General features: G+C 42.5%; 1 protein-coding gene across 1 annotated transcript in view; it reads right to left on the bottom strand.

Moving 5' to 3' along the window:
* Positions 1 to 20437, bottom strand: part of KCNIP3 (potassium voltage-gated channel interacting protein 3) — a gene marked incomplete at its 5' end in the record, with an annotated part of 85529 nt that extends 65092 nt beyond the window's left edge. The window contains one exon of the mRNA XM_036749983.1: positions 20419 to 20437. Within this exon, the coding sequence (XP_036605878.1) occupies positions 20419 to 20437 (19 nt within the window). The remainder of the gene's footprint in view (positions 1 to 20418) is intronic.
* Positions 20438 to 24264: the final 3827 nt, after the last annotated feature.

Here is a 24264-nt window from a genome sequence, read left to right as displayed (position 1 = left end):
AGGGGGGAAAAAGGCTCAATCTGCATTCAGACTCCATAGTTCTTTCTCTGGATGTAGATAGCCCTCTCCATCATGAGTCCTTTGGAGTTGTCTTTGCACCTTGTATTGCTGAGAAGAGCAAAGTCTGTCAGGGTTAGTCATCACAGAATCCGTATGTCTGTGGTTGTGTATAATGTTCTCCTGATTCTGCTCCCCTCACTCAGCATTATATCGTGTAGGTTTTTCCAGGTTATTATGAAGTCCATATCATCCCCATGTGCCTGCCATTTTTCAAACCTTATTTTTGGTCCTTCACTGACTGTTCTCTTATTCCCACCCCCCTCAACCCAACTCCACCAATGACTTATTCTAAAGCTATCTACCTCTTCCACTGTGCTCTCAGGAATGCTTGCTCCATAGCTAACTTGTTTTCATCTTAGATCTCTTCCTTTATGGTTCCCTCCATTTTCTTGTACTTGCTGAGACTTGGCTCCCTCCTGATGACAGACTTTCCCTGCCTACCCTTTCTAGCACTTTTGCTTATACTTCCCCACCCCATTTCAGTGGTCATACCAGTGGAGTTGGAAAAAAGAATGTTCTTTGTTCCCCCTTGTCACTTCCAGGCTCTCCCTTCAATCTATATTTTATCACCCATTCAAGATTCTGGTGGCTGTTGTCTACTTGTCTGTAGTTCTGTGACAGGCTCATAGTCTTTCTTTCCTCCCCAATTCCTGTCCTCAAATTAGAGGTCTTCAACATACAGGGTGTCTCTTGAAGAACACCCTAACCTACCAGTTCCTCAACTTACTCATTTCACATGACCTCCTCCACCCTACCACAGTTACAAATGTAGATGATCATAACTTTGACCTTGCCATCACCTTCAAATCACCCTACTTCCATATTGATAAATTCTGAATTTCCTTTATTTGATCACAAACTATTGTCATTCTACCTCTCCCTTGGCGTCAAAACCCCAGAACTTGTCCTTTGTCCTCACCATAAGCTCCAGTCCTTCTGACACTCAATTCTTTCCCAAGCCATCACCGCTGTACTGGATTCACTCCTCTCTCTTCCCTATCTTGACCCGTTGGTGAACGTTCAGCTGTACACTGTTCTCTTCTTTTGAGTCCTTGCCCCTTTATTCTATCAAAAGTCTTGTCTGCCAGTCCTCAGCCCTGGATTATTCCCACCATCCTCTGCCTTTACACTAACTCACATGTTACTGAAGGGAGCTAGAGAAAATCATGAAACTGTTGACTGGATCCACTACAAATTTCCATTACTTGATCTTAACAGGGCTCTCTCTGCAGCAAGGCAATCCTTTTACACTAGTCTAATTGAGTCACTATCCCACTCACTGAAGCAGCTTTTCTAAACCTTTTTATTCCTTTTTAAATTACTCATAAACTACTTCACCCCACCCTCTCAGTTGAAAACCTTACCTAATATTTTAAGGCTATTCAGTGAGAACTTCTTCTTCCTTCTTCCCTATCTTACTTCACTCAGATGCCTTCCGCCATTTTCTTCTGCTTCACTCCCACATCACAAGAGGTGGTGCTTCTCTTTTTCAAGACAATCTGCTCAACATGTACAAGTGATTCCATTTCATGCTGTCTTCTCTGGCAGATTGTCTAGCAGATCATCTCCATTCTTTCACTTCTTCAATCTCTCCTTGTCTACTGGCTGCTTCCCTACTGCCTACAAACACATTCATATGTTGACCACCCTCATTTAATCCATCCATCTCTGATGACTGTCCTATATCTCTTCTTCCTTTTTTTGGTTAAGTTCCTTGAGAAAGCCATCTACACTTGGTGCTCTCCACTTGTTTTCCTCTCCCTCTCTTTTAATTCTCTATATTTAGGTTCCTGACCTTATCATTCAACTGAAACTATTCTCTCTCAAATTCTTTCTTAATTGCCAACTCCAGTAGCCTCTTCTCTGTCTTCATCCTTTTTGACCTCTCTTCAGCTTTTGACATTGTCAAACATTCTCTTCTTGATATTCTCTTCTCTCTAGGTTTTCATGACACTGTTCTTTCCTGATTCTCATCTTATGTGTCTGAATGTTCCTTCTCAGTCTCCTTTGCTGGATATTCGTCAAGATCATGTCCATTAAACCTTGGTGTCTCTCAAGACTCTGTCCTGGGCCCTCTTCCCTTCTTCCTCTATACTATTTCAGTTAGCGATCTCATCAGCTCCCATGGACTTAATTATCATCTCTATTTATTCTCACATTTATTTGTCCAGCCCTAACCCCTCTCCTGACCTCCAGTCTCACATCTCCAACCATCTATCATACATCTTGAACTAGTTGTCTCTTACATATCTTAAACTCCAAACCTGAACTCATTATCTTTCCTCCAAAACTATCCCCCTTCCTAACTTCCCTGCTGCTATCAAGGATGCTACTATTCTCTAAGTCATTTTGGCTTGTACCCTAGGGGTCATCCTTGACTCATCACTCTCTTTCATCCCCACCCTACCCCCATATGCAATCAATGGTCAAATCCTGTTGCTTCTACCTTTATAATATCTCTCATCTATGTCTCCTCTCCTCTGTCACTGGCAACACCTAGTCCAAGCCCTCATCCCCTCACACCTAGACCATGGCAATTCCTCGTTGCTCAGTTTCCCTACCTTAAATATCTCTCCACTACAATTCATCCTCCACTCAGATATGAAATTAATCTTTCTAAAGTGCAATGTCATTCCCCTTTTCAATCAGGAATTCAATCAGCTACCCAAGGGCTCGTTGCTTCTGGAATATAAAGTCCTCTGTTTGCCTTATAGAACTTTCCATAACCTGGCCTCTTCCCACCTTTCCAGTCTTCTTACACATTATCCTCTCCAAGTTCTCTGTGATTTGCCAGCCTCCTTGCTGTTCCTCACATGACATTCCATCTCCTGACTGAGATGCAGCCATTTTCACTGGCTGCCCCCCATGCCAGGAACCCTCTGCCTCCTCATCTCTGCCTCCTGGCTTCCATCAAGTCTCAGCTAAGGTTCTGCCTTCTACAAGAATCTTTCTCAGCCCCATTAATCTTAGTGCCTCTCCTCTAAGATTTCATCAAACTTCACTGGTATAGATCTTTTTTTATACATAGTTGTTTACATGTTTTCTCTCCAATTCAATTGTGATCTTGAGAGCAAGGACAATTTTTTGCCATTCTTTGTATCTTTAGTGCTTAGCACCATGCCTGGTGTATAGTAGGCACTTAATGCCTTTGACTGTTGACTGACTGTTGGGATCAACATTATACAGAAAGTGTGCTAAGTCTGAGCTCACTATCCCCAGAGACAGAGTTGAGATAAAGAGTGTCATCTACCCCACCCCCACCCCAAACCCCTAAGTGTTGCGTCTGGGGAAAAGGTTTGTACTTTCATGTTGCTTTATCTTCAAAGTGAATATCCCTTTATAAAAGTTAATCAATGGTAAGTGGTTAAATGGAATCATGCACCAGTTACTGATAGCTAGGAGAGGGGATACAACCAACAGGGCATGAGACAATAGATTCCCTATGCCTTTAGGGGCAAATGGAAACTTCCCATTCAGTTTTTAAGGCCCTTCACTGCCTGGCCCCAATCTATCTTACCAAGCAATCAGCCTCTTCCAAGGCATCTAGATAGAGTAGTAGCTAGACTGCTGGGCCTGAGGTCAGGAAGACCTGAGTTCAAATTCCCCCTTAAAAGCCTAGTATGGGGGCAGCTAGGAGGTGCAGTGAGTAGAGCACCGGCCCTGGAGTCAGGAGAACCTGATTTCAAATCTGGCCTCAGACACTTGACACTTACTAGGTCTTTGACCTTGGGCAAATGACTTAACCCCAACTACCTCACTTTCCCCCCTCCAAAAAAAAAAAAGCATAATGTGTGACTTTGAGCCAGTCACTTAACCTCTGTTTGCTTCAATTTCCTTAACTGTAAAATAAGGATGATAATAGCCTATCTCCCAGGATTGTTATACAGATCAAGTGAGATAATTTTTATAATTGTGTAAACACAGTGCCTGGCACATAGTAGGTGCTATATTTTCTTCCCCCATTCTCTCCCTTCTCTAATCCATCCTCCATACAGCTGTCAAAATAATCTTCCTAAGACACACACAGATCTAACCATTTCCCTTGACTGGGTCCCTCTTGTCTCTAGGACCAAATACAATCTCATCGTGGCTGGCTCTCACCTACCCTCCCAGACTTATTTCATATTCTTCCCCTCCACATGTTGCATGATCTGGCCAAACTGACCTACTCACTATTCCCCAAATGTGCTAGTCTATCTCCCACATCCATTTCTTTGCACGGGCTTTCCCTGACACCTGAATGCATGTTCCTCCTCATCCTCACCTCTCAGAATCCCCTTTGAGGCCCTGCTCACCCACCACCACCACCTACTCGAAGCTTTTTATGATCCTTCTAGTTCAGGGGTTCTTAACCTGGCACCCATGAACTTGTTTTTTCACTGTAACAATCGTATTTCAGCATAATCAGTTTCCTTTATAATCCTATGTATTTTATTTTATTCATTTAAAAAGAGGGTTCTGGGAAGATAGGCATAGGCTCCACTAGACTGCTTAAGAGGGAACAGATTAAGAGCCCCTGTCCTAGCTGTTAGCTTCCTCTCTCTCTGCCCTCCCCAGATTATCTAATATTGATCTCTGTACATCTGGTATCCCTTAGTAGAATGTAAACTTTTTGAGAGCAGGGATTGTTTTCTCATTTTTGTCTTTTTTATTCCCCCCCACCAATACCCAATCCACAGAGGTTGCTCAAGAAATGTCTTTAGAGTAGAAATAAATTGCTGAAGTGGTTTGTCCATGGCCACAGAACTGGTTATTGACAGAACCTGGACTAGAATACAAATCCCTCAACCGGCCAGTCCAGTCTTCTTTCCAATATACCAGACTACTTCTCTTCAGGAAGACCTGAGTTCAAATTCAGCCTCAGACACTAGCTTTGTGACCCTGGGCATGTCATTTCACCTCCCCATTTACCTCAGTTTCCTCAGTGGTAAAATGGGGATAATAACAGCAGCTGTCTCACGGCGTTGGTGTGAGGATCGAATGAGAGAATATTTGTAAAGCACTTGGCACAGTGCCTGGCACATAGTAGGTGCTATGTAAAATGCTTATTTCCTCCCCCAACCCACCCCCAGTAAATATTTACTGGTGGATTAAAACCACTATATTCCTAATCAGAGGTCCTGCTGGTGAGTAAAGAAAGTAGTAATTATATTTGTTAAAGTTAAACCCACTGATTTGCTGAAGTCCTTAAAATGGCTTATTAAGTAGCTTAAATGTGCTCCCTACAATCTTATTTGCTCAGTTCATTTCCTTAGCAAGCCCTTCCACTCCACAGATGGAGCCAAGTCAGCCTCATTGCAAAGCAAACCACCCTCAAATCCAAATTGGCGGAATCCACAGTAATCTGTGCAGGGAGCTGTTAGGGTTCTTTTCCGAGGGCAGGGATCTCCTTCCTCGTCCCACAGATAAAGGGGCATTAACACTTGGCAGTTGTTCCTGGGCACACATGCACAAAAGGTCAAGCCTCCTAACTTCTGGTGGGGATGGGTCTTTGGTCCCAAAGGAGGTCGCCTCCTTCCCACTCTGTGCCTTGCTGCCTCAATCTCTCCAGCCTTGGGATGTCAGTGACTCCCATAAACACTGAGCTATAAACAGGACATTGATTCTCTTGTTGTGCGCTGTAAAATATTAAAGATGCTTAAATGGATAATAGCTCGGAGAACAGAGCGCCCACTCTGCATTAGCAGCCCCAGCCAATTGGCTTAATGGACTGGAGCCGGCTGCCTCCCTAGCAGGCCTCCCTGCTTGCCTGCCTGCCTCGCTGCCTGGGTCCTGGGCATCTTGGATAAGGTTGAGATACTCTCTCTTCTCCACCCACTTCTTTGGCTGTTACAGGAGACTTGCTGAGGGTCTAGAGCCAGAAATCAGCGGTCAGCCTCCTTAGCGGGAAACAAACCTCTTGCTGGACGGAGCAGTCACCCTGACCACTGGCCAGCCCCTTGAAGGCACTCAGTCATCTCCTGATTTCTCATCTTTGTCCAACAATCAGAAACCCCTTGTAGCGTTAGCCCCAGGCAGAGCTGCAACTGGAAACTCCAGCACCTGAGACAAATTCAGCTAAACTGATGGAAGGGTGAGGGGAGTTGTTATGTATGTGCTTGAGATAGACTAGAAGCAGAGATCTTGGAGCTGAAGAAGGAAGGAAGGATGGATGGAAGGAAGGAAGGAAGGAAGGAAGAAGGAAGGGAGGGATGAAGGAGGGAAGGAAGGAGGAAGGGAAAGAAGGAGGGAAGGAAAGAAGCACTTAAGTGCCTACTATGTACCAGGCAGTGTGCTAAGCACTTTACAAATATTATCTGTTTTGATCCTTACAACAAGCCTGGGAAATAGATGTTATTATTTTCTCCCATTTTGTAGATGAGGAACCTGAGACAGACAGAGATTAGGTGACTTGCTCATATTTAATAAATATAGCTGGATTGAAACTCAGTTCTTCCTGACTCTAAGCCCAGAATTTCATCCACTGTACCACCTCGCTGCCGTGGGAACAAATGGGATGACCAAGCAAGATAATATAGGAAGAAAAGAGAAAAGGGTCCAGGACGGGGGACCTCCATGACATGGATGAAGAACCAGCTAAGGAGAAGGATAAGGAATGGTCAGAAAGATAAAAAGAACACCAGGAGAGAAGAGGGTGATGAAGTCCTAGGGGTGAGAGTGCATAGAATCTGGTGACCAGTACACTGTCAATGTTGCTGAGACGGAGGAGAATCAGGACAGAGAAAAGATGGTTGGATGGATGGAGGGAGCTCTGTGCCAGGGAGGAGGCTCAAAACGGGGCAGGAGGCAATCTCACTGAAGAAGGCTTGTTCCCACTCCTCCCTGTTTCAACAATCCGGCTAACAGCTTCTGTGGGAGTGTAAGATCCACCCACAGCCAGCACCCGGAAAGCTGCCAACAGCACAGGTTCTTTTGATCTGCTTAACTAAGGAAAGCAAGGTGAAAGGGTTGACAAGCTTACTTTAATTCAGCATACAGACAGCATTCACTTAGTTCAGGGGGAAAAGCCAGCACACTGAACTTCAGAGCAAATTACAAACAAATTACAAACATTAATAGACAGACCAAATACAGATTCATAGTTATCAACATCTAGGTTCAGCCCGGGAGCTCAGAACAAGGGCTGGCCCAGAGTCACTCGTGCCACCACTGCTGTGAGTAAGAGAGCTCCCAAGAACAGAAAGCCAACCCCTGGTTTTTATATCTTTTCCAGCGTCAGGGGTGAGTCACACATGCGACTCACCCACGTGACCTAGAATCATCACAAAGAGGCGGACTTAAACCCATGTGGTCTAAAAGCCTCTGCTCTCCCAGACATGTAAACTTAGCCCCTCCCTCTGGAGTTAGCCCCACCTTGGGCCCCACCTTAGTTGCCAATCCACACCCACTAAGGTTTTACACCTAATAGCGTTGGGCCTGGGGCTTAGCACCTAGTAAGGCTCAATGAATTACTCGAAGGGAACAAAAGCCAAACTATTCAAGGGCACTTGTTGAACTAAGTGATAAGGAGCCTATTTTGCTTACCAACACACTCCTCTCCCCTGAAGCAGGCTTGAAGGCTTTCTTCCCTCTTCCTCCCTTTGCCATGAGATAGGCTCAACTTTCAAAGTCTAGCTCCAGTCCAGCCTCCATGAAGTCTTCCCTGATTTCTTTCCTGATTCCTCATTGCTCTTCCCCTCCTCTGGCCTCCTATGAGAAGATTCTGCAGCTTAGCCCTACATCACATTATCTTGCATGTTTTACCTTGAGGTACCTAGGTCAAGCAGCGGCTAGAGCACTGGGCAGGAGCTCAAGTCACCCGAAGTCCTGAGTTCAAATTCAGCCCCAGACAATTTACTAACTGTGTGACCCTGGGCAAGTCACTTAACCTCTGTTTGCCTCAGTTTCCTCAACTGTAAAGTGGACATAATAACAACACCTACCTCACAGGGTTGCTGTAGGGAACAAATGAGATCATATTTGTAAAGGGCTTAGCATACCTAGTGCCTGGCACATAGTAGGTGCAATATAAATGCTTATTTTCTTCCCTCTTGTACTTTATTACTGCCAATATCACTCTTTCACATGCCTGAATCTTGGCTTCCTCACTCTTAGATGACAAGGCCTGTGTCAACTAACGGGAACAACAATAAAAAGAATTTCACAATTCTAAGAGACTTCAGAGGCCATCCACTTCAACCCCTACCTGAATGTCCCTTTAGTGACCTCCCCCAAAGTGGTCTGGCCATCTTTGGCTGAAGACCTCCAGAAGCAGCCCATGATACTCCAGAATTGCTCTAAGTATTGGGAAAGAACTCCTTACATTGAACAGAAATGTGCCCCAAGGAAGCTTACACCCATAATGGCTCCCTGTGCTGCCCTCCCAGGTCAGGAAGCACAAATAGAGTGTCTCTTCTGCAGAACCATCCTTCAAACACTTGGTGACTGTTGCCCTGTTCCCAAGCCCCTCAACCATCTTCTCCCGCCTATTCAGATCCAGTTACTTTAAACAATCCTCCTCATGTGAGATGGTTTCAAGTCCTCTATCATCCTGGAAACCCTCCAACTCATCAATGTCTTTCCTAAAAGGTGGCCTCCAGAACACAATACTCCAGATGGAAGCCAACATCAAGTCATGACAAGAGTTCACATTATAGAGTGCTTTGGGATTTTAAAAATGTTTTCTATAAAAGACATATGAAGAAAGGTGCTATCTGCACCCAAAGAACTGATAAATTTACATGATAAATTTGTTGTATATTTGAAAGGAATAGCAAGTTGTGCATAGTAGATTTGAAGTTTCATGTGCAATCATCTTTTTTTATGGTACTATGTTGTGAAAATGCTTGTTTTATTCCGTTAATTAAAAATAAAAAATAAATTAAAATGCTTTCTGACTAGTGACTGGTGGAGGCAGATAAGGCAAATAGCATCTCCAATTTACAGATGAAGAAATTGAGACTTAGGTGAAGTGAACAAAGAGAAGTGATTTGTCCAGGGTCTCACAAGTCATGAGTAAATGAAGGGTAGGCCAGGTTTTCTGACTCCAAGACTATCCCAGGTCACTTCTAATAGCTGACATTCACATAGTGCTATAGTTTATAAAGCCCTTTTATCTCTATTCTCTCACTCAGCCTTCACAACAGTTCTCTGAAGTATAATTATCCCTAATTTGCAGAGAACCTAACAGAGGATCAGAGATCCTCTTAACCAGAGAGGTTAAGTGATTTGTCCAAAGCCACACATCTAATCAAGCAGCCACACTGGAACGCAAGTAAAATTTGCTGCCCCACAAAGCCTGGTGCACAGGTGGTGCTTAATACATGGGGCAGCTAGGTGGTGTAGTAGATAGAGTGCAAGGCAGGGAATTGGGAAAACCTGAGTTCAAATGTGGCATCAGATACTTACTACTTTGTGACCCTGGACAAGTCACTTAACCCTGTTTGCCTCAGTTTCCTCCTCTGTAAAATGAGCTGGAAAAGCAAATGGCAAACCACTCAAGTATCTTTGCCAAGAAAACCCCAAGTGGGGTCACAAACAGACTGACATGAATGAAAGGACTGAACGACCACAATAAAATCGATTGATTGCATAGCACAGGCTTTAAACCATTGGTTTATTACATGGATTGCATTTTTGTCCTTAGTACCACAACAGCCTTGGGCTCCAGGTCCTGTCCTAGCCCAGCTCCTCTGGGTAAAAGATGGGGCACAAGTAGTGCTATCAATAGACCCACAGTCTCTTCCTCCCCCATCAAGCCTGAACTGACACCACTTTCTCAGGCCCTGGTCTGAGCTTAACACTAGCCTGGGGAATCTTTATTATTATCATTAGCATTATTACTATTATTATTATTATTATTTATTTTTAGTTTTCAACATTCATTTCCACAAGATTTTGAGTTACAAATTTTCTCCCCATCTCTCCCCTCCCCCACCCCAAGATGGCATGCATTCCAATTACCCCTTCCCCCAGTCTGCCCTCCCTTCTGTCACCCCACCACCCCTCTCCTCTCTCTTATCCCCTTCCCCCTTACTTTCTTGTAGGATAAGATAGATTTCTACACCCCATTGCCTGTGTATCTTATTTCCCAGTCGCATGTAAAAACAGTTTTTAACATTCATTTTTAAAGCTTTGAGTTCCAAATTCTCTCCCTTCTTCCCTCCCCACCCACCCTCCTTGAGAAGGCAAGCAATTCAATACAGGTTATACATGTGTCGTTGTAGCCTAGGGATCTTAACAATGATTCGTGGCACTGCAGATGGCAGAGTGGGGGGTATTATCCTCACAACGACCCTGCTAGGCAGATGCTGGTGAAGATGCAGTTATTATCCAGTTGAGGAAACTGTGGGAAATAGCAGGTAAGTGACTGCCCCAAGGTCATGCCTGAGGCCAAATGTGCACTCAGGTCTTCCTATCTCCCAGCCTAGCCCTCTATCCTCTGCACCACCGAGTTGCCTCCAACGAATCAGAAGAGACCTAGGTCTGAACCTTGCCTCCTAAACTCAACTAGCTGCATGACTACAGGCAAGTCACCCAGTCCCTTCTGAGCTTCAGTTTCTTCATCTATAAGACAGGAATGATAGTAATACCTGTAGCGCCTTCCTGCATGGCTATGGTGAGGCACAGAGGAGCTGATGTGTGTAAAACTCTGTAAAGTCCAAGGTATCACACAAATATCATCTATTATTATTATTGCTGCGGTTGTTCATCCTTCATTCTCCAAGAAGACCAAGGACGTCAAGAGGGTGATGTCTCGTCTCGACTCGCAAGTGAGGGTTTAAGTGAGGCAGGGCTGCGTAAAGGCGTCAGCCTCACTCTCTCCCCCAGAGTTATCGGAGTTCAGTGGCAAGACATAGGTCAGGATGACTGGTGATGGCCCCACATGACACACAAATTCATGAATCATTCCATATTATTCCAGTTACATTTGATATGAATAGTAAAAAGCTGCCTTGAAGGCTCTCCCCTAATAGGGTTTCTCCCTGGCATATGTTATAATTACACAAGGTTCCTAAAATTACACAGAATTACATTTGTTCAACAACTCTCTTATTATTAATATCGATTGAGGCATAAAGTAGGAGACATATGCTCACAAGGTGTTTGTCTCTGTCATGGACGATGTCCACAGAAGACTTCAAATGGAAAAGAGATCGCCTACAAATTAATGAGATCCTACAGATGATTTTGTACTGATATCTAACCCTGGAACAATTGCAGAGCCTTCTAATTAAGATCTCAATTAATTAATTTATATCTCAAAAGAATCTAGGTTGACTATTCACCTAGGAAAAACTAAGTGGATGAAGAATGGCTATATTATGATATTATGATATGCAGTAGAGAGATAATTCATAGAGCTGGTCTGTTGATTCATAATACATCTTAGACAGACACTAGATCCGTACAGTGAGTTGGGTCCGGAATTGAACAGGAAGAAGAGGGAGGGCTGAATTTTCTTTGGGGAAATTGTGCAGTGCTTTTAATGACACTGTATTTCTTCCTTTTAACAACAATATTCTTCCAGTGCTGCTGGTTACTCTCGTATGGCTATGAGTCATGAATTCCACAGTCTCCAAAGAATAAAAGTGGAGAGTCACCCAAAGGACAATGGAGAGATGTATGGCAGCCATAAGTAGTCTGTCATTATCAACCAAGAATTGTACAAAAGAATCACAAGGGATGGAATCAGAGAAAATATATGAAGTTGGGCTAGTCATGCAATAAGAGCAAGGGGTAACCAAATAGAGAGTCCACATGCTCTGTTGGTGTCTACACATTGCCAAGGGATCTAGAGGAAGGCTGAATATTAGATGAACCTCTGGCCACCCCCACCATGGAAGACATACAGGAAAAATTGGACAAGAATCACACAGGATGAGAGGTAATGGGGAGGGAGCAATCTAAACTAGTGGAGGGAGTTCTCACGTAGTTGAGATCAAAGAAGTGCTTCCCCTGCTCTGTCTGACCCATTCCCACAAGCTATGGAGCCCCCAGTGTTGTGAGAGTTACTTAATGAGATTATTTTCATATTATTTAGAAAAATATTATGTGATTTTGTTAATATTTATTTAATGATTGTCAACTCTCAAATTCATTGCCTTTGGTTTTATATTTATGATTATTTCAATAACTTGATAATATGCTTTTTGTATTTTCTGAATCCAGTCCTTTTATAAATTTACAAGTCTTTATTACATTTCAAGGGTCCTCGTTTGCATTGTTAGTTGTTCTTCCTCCACTGAGGCAGATCTGAGCCCTCCCTGCCTTAAGAAATGGTTTTCTGAATGGCTATAACAAAAAAAGTCAGGGGGACTCAGCCTTCTGTGGATGAACTTCTCTGAACTTAGCTAGGCTGGTTCTTAGACAACAGTCATTCTGAACATTGCCAGGCCTGTACTCAAAGTCTTTCCTGCTTGAGAGGACCTGCCAGAATTTGAATTCTGCTGACATAGCCTTTGAGAACTCAGGGTCATATCCACATCATGATGAGGAGTTCACTGGAATAGGACTTCCATGCAAGACAAGTCCTTGTATGTTCTCAAAATAAAAAGAGAGCACTTCTTAGGGCTGATCTTTGTATTTCAATATAATTAAGATGCAAAGATACTCCAAGGATCTGTAATTTTGATGTTGTCTCGCTTCACTGGGGCACATGACATTCAACTCAATAGTTAATAGCGTCTCTGAGAGTTGCTGAGGTCATAAAAGTCATTACTCTGCAGTCTCCCAAGGGTGAACCTCTCTGAACTTAGCTAGACTGGTCCTCAGACGATACACAGCCCATCACTGGGTCCTAGAGCCACAAATAGCATGGGGTTACTAAGGCTGTGCTCCAGGGCACCAACATCTAAGGAACTCCCTTTCCACAATGACCATAGCCTCCATACCTTGGCCTTGTTGCTCTCCACCAATCCATGCCACCCCCAAGGTGCTATCACCATGATCATCCCTCTTCCAAGATCCATCTTTTCCCCATCAAATCCCACAATAATACTCTCTAGGGGGATGAGCATCCCCTACTGCCCATGTGAAGATACAACTTAGAAATAGCTGTTTCAGTACAGTAGTATGATGGAAAAAACTGTCTCTAGAGTGGGAGAACTTGTGTTCAAATCTCACTTCTGATTCTTTGCACCTATATGGCTTTGAGCAAAATCACTGAATCTCCTTTTGTCTCAGTTTTGTAATCTGTAAAATGAGAGGGTTGGATTGGATAGCCTTTGACGGCACTACAGTAGGGCTTTGGGGAGTGAAAAACTGCTTGTAAATAAAGTAACAGAACAACAAACCTCCTTTCCACTTTTAAAAGGGTTGCTGCATATATTTTTAAGGTTTTTCAGTGTTATATTGTAGCTAGTGACAAAAACATCAACAAATGTCCTACTTAGAGGCCCCAAAGTATCTTCATCTGTCATTGTTTCCGACTCCAAGTTCAAGGCTGTTTGCACAACAATATGGATTGTTGCTTAAGTCACCATAATTTCAAGTTCTCCAACTGACTTCTGGAAAAGATTTGAACAAGTTGTTCCACTCCCCATCAGGGCAGAGCTTTAAAAGGTTTCTTCTACTATTTCATGTTCCCCTGTTCCCCTCAATTATCCTGAAAGCAAAGGAGAAGATAGTAGGTTGGATTCCTTCCCAACAAGGCCTTTGGGATGGAAGCAGCTGTTTCCTTGTTGAATTATCCCACTATTCCATCAACAAAGTCAAAATCTGATCAGGGAGATCTAAGTCCAATTAAAAACCTAGAGCTCCTCAAGAGCATGAAACCCACAACACATGCCCACAGAGACAATATGGTAGGACAGAAAAACCACTAACTAGATTTGGAGAACAGACTTGGATGGTCAAAATCCAGATCTGCCATATCATAGAAACAAAATTTGAAAGTTGTAAAGGTCCTCAGTGGTCATCTAGTTCATAACTGAATAAGAATTTCCTCCGCAACATGGTGGACAAATGGTCATTCAGCCTTGCCTTTATCAGCAGTGCCATCTTGGATAAGTGATTTAACCTTTCTGAATACCACTTTCCTCATCCACAGAATGGCACTTCATTATTCAAATAGTTAACAAATATTTATCGAGCTCCTATTCAGTGTAAGGCATCCATGCTGGATGCTGAAATACAAAGAAAATGACACAATTCCTTCCCTCAGGGAGTTTACTTTCTATTAGTGGGGATATGAAAGAAATACATAGAAGTATAATAGAAGGTCAGATGCAATGGGGGCAAAGATAGAGATCCAGACCAAAGGGCTCTAAGAAAACTTGAGAAGAGAGAGTACGTTTTTCATCTGGAAAAATACTACTACCTATCTCTGATGGTTATTGTGAGGAAAGCATTTTGTAAACCTCAAAGCCCAACAGTGATGTGAACTCTTCGAATAATAGCTGTTGTCATAATCAATCGATTTTAAGTTCCTTGAAGGTAAGGATTCTCATTTTTGTCTTTGTATACCCAGAACCTTTTATAACGCCTGGCATATATTGTTGATGTTGTTGTTGGTCATTTGTTTCAGTAAGGTCTGACTTTTTGGGACCCTATTTGGGGTTTTCTGGGCAAAGAGAGTGGAATGGTTTGCTATTTCCTTTTCCTGTTCATTTTAAATGAGATGAGGAAACTGAGGTAAACAAGGTAAAGTGACTTGCCCAAAGTCACATAGCTAGTAAGTGTCTGGGGCCAGATTTGAACTTAGGTCTTCCTGACTCCAGGCCCAATGTTCTATCTACTATGCCACCTAGCTGCCAATGCCTGGCACATAGTATATAGTTAATAAATGCTTGTTGGTTAATTACCATGGAACCATAGTAATTACTGTAGATTTAGGTCTGGAAGGGACCTTAGAGGCCTTAAAGCCTAATTCTTTCATTTTACAGATGAGAAAACTGAGATACAGGATCATAGGGGCATAGAGATAGTAAATGTCTGAGGTAGGATTTGAACCAAGGTCTTCTTAACTCCAAGTTCAGTACTATGCTACTTCTCAAGGAAAAGACTACAGCACCCAGTACTCCCAGGTGGTCTCCCATCCAAGAAATACTTACTAACCAGGCCTGACCCTGCTTAGTTTCTGAGATTAGATGTATTCAGAGTGTTATGGATGTAGATAAACAGATCAAATGACCAAAGAGCCAAGTTGTATATAAAGAAAATTTCTTGGGGCCAGCTAGGTGGTGCAGTGAGTAGACCACTGGCCCTGGAGTCAGGAGGATCTGAGTTCAAATCCTGTCTCAGACATTTGACACGTTTACTAGCTGTGTGACCTTGGGCAAGTCACTTAACCCCAATTGCCCTGTCTTCACCCCTCCAAAAAAAAAACCCAAACAAACAAAAAAGACTAGTGGATTGGTAATTCTAGAAAACCTATGGTATGTGAATGTTATATTGTGCAGTGCAAAGTGAGAATACAAAGGATTCAAATAAATGTGGGGAAATCCATATGAATTGATGCCAAGCAAAATAAGAAGAACCAGAAACATATACACAATGACCATTAAAATAGAAAGGAAAAGATCACTGAAAGGAAGTCAGACTCTAAGTAAAAGAAAACCAAGCCAAAGTCCCAGAGGAAAAATCATATACAAGATACCTCCTTACTCATGGCATAGAAGTGAGATACTACCTAAATAGGATCAGACAGCTAGCAGGTGCATTGTTCCTTAGCCTTCTCTACTCCCATGCTAATTAACTTCCAGGTTCTATGATTTTCATCATAAAGTTCACTTCCTCCCACTGTTCCTTGTTCTTCTCTGGTCTTTCAAGCTCCACACTTCTCTCTTCAGTTGTGGTGGTTGAAACAAAAACCATCAGGGCTCTGACCAGTTGCTAAATACATGGCAGGTGGTTCCTACAAGTTATTTATGTATCTATGTGCCATGGATGCCTCAAAGAAACACATATATCGTGAAACCCTGGCTAGATATTATTCAGGTGACTCACTAGGATCCTCCATCTTTTTCCATTGCACACTACGGCAACATCAGCATTAGCCAGCCCACATTTATCGAGTTTGTTTTTTTCTCTCCTAAATTCAGTTCAGTTCTATTCAATTCAACAAGTATCTATTAAGGACTTACTGTAGGCAAAGAATATAGAAAAATTAATTCATCAACCTTTCAGCTGCTGACTGCTTCAATTTCAGCCTACCTGGCAGTTTTTGACCCTGTGCAGAGATGGACATTACAGAGAAGCACCTCTTGCTCTTTGGAGCCTCGAACCCCAGTCCAGCACTTTGTCAGACTCTTCAGAGTAAGAAGACAAAGGAAAAATGGAACAAGGAAACAGCTTAACACCTTTCATTCACTAATTACCGATCCTCCAGGTCAAAGTGGAGGCTCTAGACAGGGACTATCTGATCTCACTTGTTTTTATGTAATTGTCCCTTCTATAAATTGCCATTCTTTGTACTTAAGTCTAATTTCATTGGTCACCCAAAAGGAGATACAATCCCCAAATATCCCTTGATCAGCACTTCCTAATGACTTCTCAGTTACGCTCAATCAGTCCCAGCTCTTGTTTATGAGTTCTCAGTTGAGATCTTGATGATGATGTTTCCCACCGTCTGTTCCTGTGGCTATTTGCCAGTGTCAGCACTCAATAAGCAGTGGCTCCTTGTTTCTCTCTTTCTCAGCTGTCATTCAGGCCATCAGCCACCTTGCAAAAATGCAAGGAATTTATTTTTCCTAACAATGTCCCTCAACCAGAGATTATAATTGGCCTCGTGGTCCTCACTATGACCACACCCTTTTTCCCTTTGAGGACATGATGCTACTTTCCTCCAGGGCCCCCAGTTTTCAACTCTGAGTTACCTAGATGAACACTTGTAGAGCATGGTATAGATGTAATTCCTGCTGAGGTACAGCTCAGACTAAGTGGACTCTGAGTTCTCTTTTAGCTTTCAGATTCTGTGACCCTTTCCCTTTCTCCTAGACCTCCTGTGTTCCAGTCAACCATTCTTGATTTTCCTCATGCACAACATTCTATCTCCCATTTTCATACTATTGTACAAGCTGTCCTACCTGACTAGTCGACCTCACCTGCATCTCTCAAAATCCCTATCTCCTTTCAAAGCTCAGGTAAGGTCCCCCTTCCCGCAAAAGAACTTTCCCAATTCCCTTGTCAATGTTCTCAAGCCTTCACATTACTTTTCATTCATTTTATGTAATGACCTATGTGCATGTCATTTTCCCCAGTGGAATGTAAGCTCCTTGCAGGAACTTCATTTTTGTCTTTGTACACTCAGTGCCTTGCACAATCCACAGAATATAGTAGGTGATCAATAAATAGCTGTTGGTGACCCTAAGTAAGTCACTTAATCCCAATTGCTTCCAAGACAAAACAAAAAAAGAAAAAAGAAATGATCGTTGGACTTGAATTTAAAAACAGTCCTCAGGACCTGTTCCTTCCTTCTCCCACTGTTCTAGAACAGGTCATCTTGATGTCCTTCCATTCTGGTATAACGGCAACCACACTGGCATACCCAGGATGGCTGCTAGTTCAGGTTCTTTTACTTGCTTTACTAGGAAAGACAGCTGTTTCAGGGGTCAACAATCTTCTTTAATTAAACAGAAAAAATAGAGAGAAGAGAAATAAAGACCAACAGACATAGCTCTACTGCCCCAATGAAAGCTTTACATCCACCACTGAATTAAGAGAGCCTTTACCTCTGAGGAGTCAGAGAGCTCTGAACATACAGCCACTCAGAGTTTCAACCAGGAAAATCACAACATCTTTCTCATAAGTGAGCCCCTAAAGCAAAAGCTTACCTCTCTCAGAATATATACTCTTTCAGCTAATAGGTTAATTAGAAATTAACAAAAGGTGTGTAAAGCCTTCCTACAAGCAAGCAAGCTTCCCTTAATGGGCTCCACACACGAGGCCTGTTGATGGGTGGGGAAGACCTTATTCCCCATTAACCTTACAGCCTCTCTGCCTCCAGCCTCCCTGTTTCTAATCCTGTAGTGCCCAAGAATTCCCAGCCAAGTCCTGACAGAAGCACACAATTAACTTCCTCAAGCACTGTTCCAGTCATCTAGGTATCACAGTGGATGGCGTTGGATTTAGTTTCTCCACGGCTAGAATCGTGTGACCTTGGGTAAAACATTTAACCTCTCCATTTTCTCATCTTAAAAATGAGGATGACAACAGCACGGGCCCCCCAAAGTTGTTGTGAGGATCAAATAAGAGAGGACATGTAAAGGATAATCCAAATTTCTAATTGTTATCCAAACCTTCCTAGCTTAGAAATCTCTAAGGGCTCTTGCTCCTCGCAGTTTCCTCATCCATAAAAGGAGGGGCTTGGACTATGTGATCTCTCTGAGGTTCCTTCTAGCTCTAAACTGAATGGATCCTGATCAAGAGTTTTCAGGCCCTTTAGAAAAATTCCTCTGTAACTAACAAATCTCTCATCTTCTCACAGCCCAGCCCCTTCTCTTAACTGTGGTAACAAGATTAAGAAATGAGGACCAAGAAAGAAGCATACTTTCCACTCTCAAAACACTGGGCCCACACATCTTTAAGAGACTTGCTTGGGCTTAGTAGGTGCACTTTTTAGGCATAGACTTTAACTGGAATATATGTATAACTCAATAAACACTTATTTTCTACTGCATACATTGTGTTGGGACAATAGGAGAAATACAAAGTTTAGTCGGGGTAGGGAACCTGTGGCCTCAAAGTCACATGTTGCCCTCTGGGTCCTCAAGTTAGGCCCTTTGACTGAATCCAAACTTCAAAACAAATCCCCTTAATAAAAGGATTTGTTCTGTGAAACCTGGACTCAGTCAAAAGGCGACATCCAAGGACATGGAAGATCATATGTGACTTTGAGGCTACAGTTTCCCCCTCCTATAGGATAAAACAGTTCCTGCCCTCATAGGTCCTGCAGTCTATTAAAAGGAGAAGATAGAATCACCAATAACTTAAATAATAATGATGGTATATCACAATAAACCTGTGAGTTAACTATTACAAATATTATTAATTATTATAATTTTACAAATGAGGAAATTGATGCTCAAGGAAGAGGTAGAGAAAATCTATTCAAAATAACTACAGAATATATAAAATATTGGAGAATTCACTTACCAAGGCACATATGAGAACCATATGAATGCAACAACAAAACACTCTTTACAAAAAAAACAGACTTAAATAATTGCTTAGATATTAATTTCTCATGGTTGGCCCTGCCAATATAACAAAATGACAATACTACCAATGATCTACTTATTCAGTGCCATACTAATCAAAACTTCTGAAGGATTATTTTGGAGTTAGAAAAAATAATATTAAAATTCATCTGGAGGAACAAAAAGTCAAGAATCTCAAGGGTAGTAATTTTTTTTTTTAAATGTGAGGGGCCTACTAGCAGCACCAGATCTCAATCTCTACTATAAACAATAATCATTGAAATTGCCTCGTACTGGCTAAAAACTAGAATACTCAACTGGTAGATGGTGGATATGAACACAACAGGGAGAAGCAAGCAGCATGGTAGTAGATGTTACTGGGGTAAGAACTCACTATTCAACAACTGCTTGGAAAACTGCGAAGCAGGTTTTCAGAAATTAGGTTCAGACGAATATCCTACACCAAATACTAAGATAAGCTCCAAATGGATAAATGACTTAGATATCGTATCATGAAAAAAAAAATCAGAGGACCTGGAAAGGAAATAACTTTCACAATTATGGATTGGGGAAGAATTTGTAACTAACCAAGAAATAGAGATGATCACAGAAAATAAAATGGGCAGTTTTGATTACATGAAATTTAAAAGGTTTTTTACAAAATCAACACATTTAAAATTAGAAGGGAAACAGGTAACTAAGAGGAAAATCTTTATAGCAAGTTTCTCTGATAAAGGAATGATATCCAAGAGATGTAAGGAACTGACTGAAATATATAAGAACAAGAACCATAAATTGTCAAAGGAGATAAAAAATTCAGTTTTATCTTATGTTACCCTTAGAGGACTATGTGATTCCCAAGAGGGCATGGAACCACAGTGGGGTGTTCCTGAATGGTTTAAAAGAGAAATAAGAATTGTAAAGGCAGAATTTATGGCTTTCACTGCAGAAATAATTGGCGGAATAGGAAAACTTGAACCCATGATAGCAAGTCTCAACAAAGAAGCAAAAAAGAGAACAATTGATTGGGAATGCAAATACATAGAAGTGAATGACAATCTGGAATAAGAGAAACAAAAATCAATAACATTAAAAGAAAACATAATCATCATTTAAACAAAGATTGAAGTAAGCAGAATAATTTCAATTCACGGACCTCACATAGGCATAAGCTAAGAGTTTTAAGCCTTGTCCTACTCAACCAAGTCCCACCCTCCAGCCTCATCCAACCTCCCTTTACCTGGAGAGTTCTTCCCATGATCGAATTAACTTCTGTAAAATCTACATAGCCATGAATTTGTGACAGGTCTTACTTCAGGGCAGTGGATCTGTAGCATGGTGTATCAGGAGGGCAGAGTTTATAATCTCAAAGAGGATCATAAACATGTCTGAAAGGTTCGGAACCGCCGGATATAAGAAACTCTCAAAGTAGAAGGCAGAAGAATCAAAACATTTATTTAGGCTCAACAGTAACCAACCCATGAACCAGCAACCCCATTTTGATATGTTGATCATAATCTTCCAGGCCCAATAAGTACGCCTTGCAAGAGTAACCAGGAGGCTACAGAGAAGCATGATTGCGTAAAGCAAAATCATGCTTCCCCCTCGATGGTAATAAGATTACCCACTGGCCTGAAGTCTTTGTTCAGCTTCCTCCCGTAGATCAGCTCTGCTACTGGCAGCTCCTGCCTCAGCTGTGTCTGTGGCTGAAACTGACGTAACTGTCGTAACTGCCTCTGTAACTGCCTCTGGCTCCAACTGTCGCTGTAACTGTCGCTGTAATGGCCTGAAGTCTTTGTTCAGCTTTCTCCCGTAGGTTAGCTCTGCTACTGGCAGCTCCTGCTTCCGCTGTGTCTGTAACTGACGTAACTGTCGTAACTGCCTCTGTAACTGCCTCTGGCTCCAACCGGAAAAGGGAGAGAGAGAGGATCTTCCAGCTGTCCTCTCCCCTCTTATAGAGTTTTTGACATCATCAAGCTCCGCCCAAATGACCAGGGCCGATTGGTTCCTGAGTTGGCTCCTCCCCCTAGCATAGACATTAACACCTCCCTCAGCCAGCCCCATGACTCCTCACACAGGAAGTTGTCTGGTCCTGCCCCGGAAGAGCAAGCCCCAGCATCCAGGGAAGCTCAATGAGGTAAGCTGAGTCATTCAAAGAAAACAAAGGCCATTCTGGCTACACTCCACCCCTTGTTATAGGATACATAATCTAATCAGCCATGTATCCTAGAACATACATTGTGATCCAATTACAAAGGAAACTAAAACATATCATTCATTATAAAGCAAAACATATCATTTGGTGACATTCCTAAATATTGGTTTACGATTCAAATGTGATCCACCCCTAGGTCCCAGCAAGATAATCTCTTCAATCAATCATCCCCAAAATAATTATTAATAATTCAAATGTCCACCCCTAAATCCTTGTATCCATTACATAGGATCAATAATATCATAACAATAAAACAACACAGCAAGGATAACACAAATAAGTAAACAGAACACTATCATCATTTCCACCCCCCTTGAACGATTGGGGCTCAAAATCTTGGGGTGAGGGGTGAAGGTCTCATTTTCCATAGCTTCTTCATGCTGAAATTGGATGTAGAGATGGCCCTGCCCCCAAAAAGTCCCATTCCAGAGGTCATTTCTTTAACGAGCTGGCAGGAATTCCAAGAATGCTACATGCTTAGGCAGTCACCGGAAAGTGCAGGGTGCTTAAGCCTGAAGGAAACAAAACTAGCAACAAGGTTAGCCAAAACAAAGGACAAAAGAATAGACAAGTATGGACTATAATTCTTCAAATAAAATCATCTCAAGTTTGGTTGAGATTTCAGTTATGCAAAGATCCAACATCAGAGCCAAACTCAGGTGGGAAATGTTTCTTTTCAAAAGGAACATAATGAGGAAGCCAAGAGGATCCCACCCTAGATAGAGACTAAGATTGTCCTCCCAGCCTTTCCCCAAATGTACAAGTTTTCATCCGTTAATCACACAAGGTCACCTTCACTCTGAGTGGCTTGTGGGCTTGCAGGAGCAGTTCTTATTTCCCTATTTCTCGTGTTATCAAGTCCTCTATACATTCTGTATAATTCATTGGTTGGAATTCCATCTATCATTTCAAAACCTACTCCTGCTCTCAATAAAGCAGTAAACATTTCTTTCCTTGTTACTCTCCTTTGGCGCCAAGTTTGCTGGTTATTCACCCTTCTCTCTTGAGGAGATCTATCCCTTCCCCAGTCACCTAAGTCATATAACTGTAAAATCTTATTTATCACTGTTGTAAGACGGCTCCCTACTTCTCCAAGTAATAAATTCAAAATTAGTTGTTTATAAGCAGGGGGAGCTGTCCTAATTATTAAATTCCTATGAGGCAGTTCCATTGAATCATTGTAATATTTGTCTGCAGTTCCTGTCATAATGGCAGTCTTCATTACCTCCTCCTTTAGTCTCATGATACAATCTCTAAGTGAATACCAGGGTCTGTGCTCAGTGGGCCACATAGAATCAGTAGCATATCTCTTATTGCATCCCACAGCGGCTAATGCCAACAGAGTAGTCCTGCTATCACCATCTCCTTGCTGATGATGTTCCCTAAAAGCTTGTTGAACTAGAGGATCATGGCTGATACCTATGAATCTCATGCAGTCTGTCCCATCTACTGATATTCCACTGGCCCCTTGATCACTGAGTCTTACCATCCAAGATATCAATGGTTCTCCAATTCTTTGGCTGAATCTACTCAAAATATCTGTGACCTCTTGCGGTGAGAAATCTTCCTGAATTTCCCTTGTAACTGAATCTTCACCTCGGGTTTCTGTCTTCCTCCTTTGTATGGGTCGAGCCCTTGTCTGATCATTTAACCATCTCCTATTCTCTGTGTGAGGCACATCCTGAACCCCAGTAGTGTTTTGTGCCTCAGCCGGCTCTTTCTGGGCTGGGTTGAAATGCACTCTGGGCTTTTTTGGTCTCCTGTTGCTCTTAGCCACATTAATAGAAAAGTTCTCATTTGAGTCAGTTTGGTCTCCTGCTATCTGAGATTCCTCTTCTTCCTGTGGGGTAGGAGTGCCCCCATGTCTTTCACTTAATCTCAATCTTTCGTATATTAGCCGGTAGGCTGATAACACTATCCAGCTTTGCCTAGATAGTGATGCCCCTGACTGAATCCCAACTTCTCGTAAACACTTTTCCAAATCCCTAGGATCTCCTCTCCGTAGCCTTGGTTCCCAGTTTTCACAGGGTCCAGCTTTTTTAGCCAATTCTTTTGCTAGGGAGGAATAAAATGGATCCTCCCATCCTGGGATATTCATCTCTTCCTCTGGAATTGTTCTGCTTCTAAATAGAGATCTTATACCTAGCGATCCTGTTCGTGACGCCAAATGTATCAGGAGGGCAGAGTTTATAATCTCAAAGAGGATCATAAACATGTCTGAAAGGTTCGGAACCGCCGGATATAAGAAACTCTCAAAGTAGAAGGCAGAAGAATCAAAACATTTATTTAGGCTCAACAGTAACCAACCCATGAACCAGCAACCCCATTTTGATATGTTGATCATAATCTTCCAGGCCCAATAAGTACGCCTTGCAAGAGTAACCAGGAGGCTACAGAGAAGCATGATTGCGTAAAGCAAAATCATGCTTCCCCCTCGATGGTAATAAGATTACCCACTGGCCTGAAGTCTTTGTTCAGCTTCCTCCCGTAGATCAGCTCTGCTACTGGCAGCTCCTGCCTCAGCTGTGTCTGTGGCTGAAACTGACGTAACTGTCGTAACTGCCTCTGTAACTGCCTCTGGCTCCAACTGTCGCTGTAACTGTCGCTGTAATGGCCTGAAGTCTTTGTTCAGCTTTCTCCCGTAGGTTAGCTCTGCTACTGGCAGCTCCTGCTTCCGCTGTGTCTGTAACTGACGTAACTGTCGTAACTGCCTCTGTAACTGCCTCTGGCTCCAACCGGAAAAGGGAGAGAGAGAGGATCTTCCAGCTGTCCTCTCCCCTCTTATAGAGTTTTTGACATCATCAAGCTCCGCCCAAATGACCAGGGCCGATTGGTTCCTGAGTTGGCTCCTCCCCCTAGCATAGACATTAA

The sequence above is a fragment of the Trichosurus vulpecula genome, chromosome 3 (assembly GCF_011100635.1).
Source record: "Trichosurus vulpecula isolate mTriVul1 chromosome 3, mTriVul1.pri, whole genome shotgun sequence".
Taxonomy (NCBI): domain Eukaryota; kingdom Metazoa; phylum Chordata; class Mammalia; order Diprotodontia; family Phalangeridae; genus Trichosurus; species Trichosurus vulpecula.
Note: the sequence above shows the minus strand (reverse complement) of the source record. Positions and strands in the feature narration are given on the sequence as shown.